Source organism: Ursus arctos, unplaced genomic scaffold, assembly GCF_023065955.2.
Source record: "Ursus arctos isolate Adak ecotype North America unplaced genomic scaffold, UrsArc2.0 scaffold_24, whole genome shotgun sequence".
Classification (NCBI taxonomy): Eukaryota; Metazoa; Chordata; class Mammalia; order Carnivora; family Ursidae; genus Ursus; species Ursus arctos.
Genome location: NW_026622919.1, coordinates 5,436,632 through 5,442,851, shown reverse-complemented (window position 1 = coordinate 5,442,851; position 6,220 = coordinate 5,436,632). Strand labels below are relative to the sequence as shown.

General features: G+C 52.1%; 1 protein-coding gene across 2 annotated transcripts in view; it reads right to left on the bottom strand.

Annotated features, from left to right (window-relative positions):
- Positions 1-879: 879 nt before the first annotated feature.
- Positions 880-6,220, bottom strand: part of SRP68 (signal recognition particle 68) — a 30,998-nt gene continuing 25,657 nt past the window's right edge. For both annotated transcript variants that reach the window (XM_026484102.4, XM_026484103.4), the window contains 5 exons: positions 5,504-5,598; positions 4,366-4,495; positions 2,848-2,923; positions 2,158-2,210; positions 880-1,686 (listed from right to left, as the gene is read on the bottom strand). In XM_026484102.4, coding sequence (XP_026339887.1) covers positions 1,459-1,686; positions 2,158-2,210; positions 2,848-2,923; positions 4,366-4,495; positions 5,504-5,598 — 582 coding nt within the window. In that variant the 3' untranslated portion in view covers positions 880-1,458. The remainder of the gene's footprint in view (positions 1,687-2,157; positions 2,211-2,847; positions 2,924-4,365; positions 4,496-5,503; positions 5,599-6,220) is intronic.

The window sequence follows — 6,220 nt, the reverse complement described above, 5'->3', positions numbered from 1 at the left end:
TCTGAGCCTCTGGAGTCCTCGACAACATTCAATTCTAACAAAGACTGATTTTTGTCTTCCTGTCTTCTAACTTCTGGCAAGCCCCCTGCAGTTCCCTGGGAAAACAAGAAGCACGGCTGTACCCACCATGGGTCCAGCTTGAAACAATGCTCTCAGGTCTTTAACCACGCAGGCTTCCCTTCAAGCTGCTCTCGTGAGCTCCAGGTGTGTGCCACACTTCAGGAAAGCGCGTTTCCATCTCCAAAGGGATACAGAGGTTTCAGATACATCTCATGTCTAAATCACTTTTATTCCTTGTTTTCCTTCACTGCTTTTGGGACTTCTATTATCGATGCTATGACAGAAATAGAAAAAGACTCACTAAGGAAAAACTTAAAAAGGAAATCGGGGGAGGGGCACCTGGGTGGCTCAGAGGGTGAAGCGTTTGCCTTTGGCTCAGGTCATGGTCTCCAGGTCCTGGGATCCAGCCCCCCATCAATCTCCCAGCTCAGCAGGGAGTCTGCTTCTCCCTCTCCCCCTTGCTTGTGCTCTCTCTCTCATGAATAAAAACTTTAAAAAGAAAAAGGGAAATTGGGGGCACCTGGCTGGCTCAGTCTATACAGCACGTGACTCTTGATCTCGGGGGCATGATTTTGAGTCCCACATTAGGTGAAAAGCTTACTTAAAAAAAAAAAAAAAGGAAATTGGTTTAAATATAACCTATGGCATCTAAAAATTTCAGATTTAGAAAGTGCCTCTAACACTCCCTTAACTGGCCTCAGACACACCCGAGCTGCCAGAAGTCAGGGGACACCTGACAGGACAGGATCGAGCGACAAGGCCCCTACGAGGGCACTGGGACCAGATATGAGTGAGAGCATGTAAAAAACGGGCACAGTCTCCAGCATCTTTGCCTTTTAATATAAGATTTGTTTTCATCATTTCTGAGTGTAACACATTTCTTCTAAAAATAGAGCTCTTTGCTTGTTCTGAAACTGAACTTCCACTTGGAGGTGACAGGGCATAAGGCTGACTGTAGCTGTGGGGCGACGCTGCCAGTGGTTCCTGGTCAGACTCGTCACGGGACTCTGGGTGCTCACGGCGAGGAGGAGTCCATTTCAAATCCACGGTACTGAAGAAACACGACAGAAAGTTCCGAGCTCCCATCCATGCCTGGCGTGGACCCACCCGAGCACGGCTCCCACAGGCCATGCGGCCAGATGGCAGCAGGCCTTGCCCCAGGAGGTGCGGACGGAAGGACCCCGCACACATCCACCCGAAGACGGCAGGGCCCCGCTCTAGCACGCCGGTAAGAATGGCGAGTGCACAAACACACGAGACACAGGGACACGGCGCTGAGGGTGTTACTCTCCTGCCCTGGGCCAGTGCAGACCTGGATTTAATATCATGGAACTTGCTGGGGTTCTCACAACACAGACGAAGAGTGAGAATCTCCCCTTGCCCCCAGGAAGAGCCTGGTTAGCTCCTGAACCCAAAGATGCCCTTGATGTATCCAGTGAGGCCGCTCTTGGTCTTCTGCTCCAACTTGTCCTCAAGAGGTGGGAAAGCCACGTGGTTGAGGGCCAGGTCAAAGAACAAAGGCTTGCAAGGGATGGGCTGGAATCCAGGCGGGAAGTGTACGAGGTTGGCCTGCTTGGTGACGAGGGAAGGGTCCAGGCAGAATGTCTCAAACCGTTCGACCAGAGGCTGGGAGTCAAACCAAAGGGAGGAACCCAGGAGTTAATCACAGACCACCAGTGGAACATTCGCTACGTGCTGAGCACCCAGTTCGGAGCCTGTAAGGGCTATCTCGCTTGACCCCCACAAATCTACCACGAGGGCGCCGTCACGTCCCCACCTCATAGCTGAGAGTCACTGAAACCTAGAGAGGGTGAGAGAGGCGTGGGCCGGGACTGGGGCAGGAGTACTGGCTGCCCCAGGCCAAGTTCCTAGCCAGCTGCGCTGCACAGCGCGTGTTCCTAAGCTCCTTATCCGGGACCATCTAGCTGACACGAACAAACCTTACACAAGGAGCTCGGAGGTCTCTGAGTAAAAGCAGCAAGGCAAGCAGGGTGTTTACTTAGAAATGAAGGGCTCTCTGTTCTACAACTGAGCACACATTTCTAATGAGTTATGAATTCTACTCTTTATTCCTCAAAAGCCACAACCCAGACATACCTTGCTGTCCTTGACTTGGGAGGAAGTCTCCGTTTGGTGGGAGTCACTTGCATCTGAAAGATGCAGAGGGATTCAGTAAGAACAGGGACTTAACACGCACCATCACAAACGACACCTGTCCCATGTATGGGTTCTAAATCCCAAAAGCAAAAGTAACAACATGTGGGGAAGTTAGTGCTTCCTTCCTGGGCTGAAGTCTGCTTAGCAGTGCAGACAAACACGATAAACCCCAGAAGCAATGTTGTCAGGCCAGTGGCGCCCCAACGATCGCACGAAAAATACTGTTAGGGAGAAGGGACCGCGTAACTGGTTCTCTAAATTCTTTCACACAGGGGCGCCCGGGTGGCTCAGTTGGTCAAGCATCTGCCTTTCGGCTCAGGTTATGATCCCGGAGTCCCGGGATCGAACCCCGCATCGGGCTCTCTGCTCGGCGGGGAGCCTACTTCTCCCTCTACCCCTCTCTCTGCTTGTGCTCACTCTCTCGGTCTCTCTCTCAAATAAGTAATCTTAAAAATCAGTAAATAAATGAATTCTTCCACACAGTTTGATGCCTTCATGTGACAGAATGGCAGAAAAAAATAAAAATCTTACAGATTAACCAGAACGGGAGTGTAGGGGGTGGGAGAGAGGAGGGATAGCAGCGAAGGAAATTCGGGAACACAGTCAGCAAAGAACAGGCACGGGGCTCACCCAGGATTGCTGCCGCCTGCAGAGAACACTTTTCTGACCTCACTTGCGTGATGAGCTCTTGCACGTCGGGCAGGTCCTGTAACAATTCAGAAAACATACGAGCTAGAGCCGAGCCAGACAAGTGCGTCAAACTAACCCGAGCTAAGCAATCCCACCGGTATTTTCATAGGATTTTAGACTTTATAAACGGTTTACCCTATTAAAAAAACAAACAAAAAAAAACCCTGCTAGCTTGGGGCACCAGGCTATCTCTGTGGATACAGCGTGTTGACTCTTAATCTCAGGGTCATGAGGTCAAGCCCCACGGTGGGCGTGGAGCCGACTTAGAAAAACAATGAAAGCACTAACTCTGTTTCAGACAGAGAAAGCGATGCCTTGGCTTAAGTAATAATGCCTGGAGACAGCAGTGAGGATAACTATTAGTGAGTAAGTGTAACACACGCTACATGCACGATGGGCCAGGCGCCTTCTGAGCCGTTCACACAGTTGCTAATTACATTTTCGTAATAATCCTGAATTAATCTGTACTCTGCTTTACAGAGGAGGAGACTGAAGCACAAAGAGGCCCTGTGGCAGGCTGCAGTCTCTCACCTAGCAAAATCCGGAAAGATCTGAACCCCTCCCGCCTCTTCCTGCCTCCTGGGATAACCATCCACACTGCCTACCTCGACATCCTGGGGCCAAGGACACCCCATCATTACGCTGCCGCCATGCTATTCACACACCCCCTCACCCACTCCTTCCCATCTCCACCTTCACTGGAGGACCGCCTCCTTCCCGCACACGACTCTGTGGCTCAACAGAACCATTCGCTCTCTGAAGGCAGAAGCCTGGTATTTACCCCAGAACCCAGTGCTGTTCTGAGGGATCAGGCGAACGCCCAGAGAGCAGCGGCTCCCACGCTGGCCTGACCAGGGCAATCCCAGCTTGCCTTTCTAAACGGTCTCTACTAATAAATCTGCCTGGATTTCTCGGACCAGCTGGTGCTTCGATCCCTACATCATCACAGCAGGCCACAGCTTAAAAAGCCAGCTGTCATTCAACAAGCAGTAAAATGAACCAAACCACCAGGTACTTTCGATCAGCAGGCCCGGAGTAGGGCCTGGGAGTCTGCATTTCTAGCAAGCTCCCAAATGCTGCCGGTGCGGGCACACTTTGTGGGGCAAGGCTTCATCAGTGGTTCTCAACCTGGCTGCATAGCCCAATCACCGAGGGGCTTAACAAAATCCCAGTGCGCACCCCAGACCCCACAGGGATTAGAACCAGAATCTCGGGGAAGTGGGACTCAGTCATCTTTTAAAAATCTTCCCAGGTGACTAAAACACATAGCTGAATCTGAGACCAGTACTTCAGGTACATTTTAACCGGAGGAAAGGCTTCCCTTCTTAGTCCCTGAGTCCATCTGAGGCCTGGAGCGCTTAGGGCCGCACGGCACCCGCAGCTGGCCAGGGAGGACGGGCCTGAGGAGGCCTTGCTGCACAGCTTCCCTGGGCTTGCGGGCAAGGAGCAGAGGCGCACCTTTAAGCTGTTCCTGAAGGCCCCGGCGTCAGAATTTACTTCGTTTGCATACTTCAGGACTCGGTCATACAGGACAAGGGCTTCGCTCCACTTCTTCACCAACACGTAGGACTGAGCAATGAAAAAACACCTGGCGTGGAAGGGAAAGAGCCAGAGTATTCTAGAGCAACAATTACCCAAGATCAAGGCCTTCCTTCAAGTTCAGGCTCAATTTTAGATTTGGAAAGAGGCTTCTTAACCTCAGGATCATGCAGGAAGATCCCAATGTTTGCCGTGCCGCAGCCTGCCAGGCTACCTTCCAGTCTTCCTGCACTGGGCAGGTCCCACACTGTAAAGACCCGCTGTCTTCCACTTACTGTCTCTGTGGCTCCCAAAGGCACATGGTGGAAGACGGGACAGGCACGAAGGAGGAACGAGGCCTGGCCCAAATATGAATCCCACTGCCCACAAGTGCAGCCAGCTCACTCATGCCTGCTCACCTTTCTCAAAAACCAAACCCAAGAATCCTCTTCCTAATGGAAACTATTCCACTGGGGTCAACAGAGCCTGAAGGCTGCTGGTCCCTGACAGGACATGGGCCAGGAGGAGGGTTAACAAGAACGAAGACGGAGCATGCCGGACAGTCAGAGAGCGCTGGGGTGTGAGGGCCAGGGGGTGGGGGGTGGGCAATTACACACCTGGCTCTATTCTGCCATTCTGTGCACACCCTTCTCTTGCTCCACACTGCCCACCTCCAAGTTACAAAGACCACAATTCATTTCAAAACAAAAACAAAAAATAGAGGCTTAGCTTTCTCCTAATTCAGTTCGGTTCTACTCTGGTTCTGTTAACTAACACCTTCTCCTACACTCGTTCCTTTTCCACCGGGAGGAAGGAGGGAAGAGGAGGGAGAAGACCTTTAACGTGTGCTCCCTCACCTCCTCCGCCCTATCCAAAGAGCAAATGAGGTAGACCGGAAACTCCCAGCCAGTACCTTTAATAAAGACTTCCCTTGGACATGCTGGGTTGACTGTTCTGACCATCAGCAAGGTAACCATACAGTCAACGACCCAATCTTCTGGAGTCTGGTCCATGCTCCCAAGGCTTACAGAGCCAGTGGGCAGCACAGGAGAGCCCCATCCGCCTCATGGGACCTTACCTGTAAGCCTTAAACACCAGCGTCTTGAGGCCTATCTCTTTCTGGAAGGCTCGGTCCTCCTCTAAGCCAGGAAGCTGGAGCAATTCCACCAGATTCTGCATAAGAGACGTAACAAGAAAACTCATGAAGAGCAGGCCTCAGACTGGGTTTTTGACAGGAGACCTTGTAAAAACACACACAGGCAAAAAGAGACTCCAGGCCAGAAATAACGGGAAGGTCTGTGAGGAGTGGCTTGGCAGCAGCCACACCTGATGTCACCGCCACCCCCTCTCTGCTACTGAAAGCCTATTTGTCCCTTACGACTCCACTCACACCTCACCTCCTTCCGAGACTTCTCAGACCAGGTCAGCTACCGGGGAATCTCTTGGTCTGATCTTTCATTTCAGAGTGGCCCTCCGTTTGGCATCTCCCATAGATGCCTGGATGGTGTGCACATGTCTCTCAATCTTACTCACTGACCAACTCCCAGTGGGCCAAGACAGTGTGGCCTCAGGTCTCAGGAAGTCCCACAGCACGTGGGAGAGGATCTGGCACAGGCGAAGCGCTCAGGGAACACCTGAGGGCTTGCTGGCCTCCATACATCAACACGTCGTGTGTCGGGGCTCCCACACTGCTGAGCGAGAACACCGTCTCTCCTCCCGAGCCACTACCAGCGGCTGCTGCTCACAGCCCCTTTGCTACGCAAAGCTAAGTCATTCCGTATCCAACACATGCAAA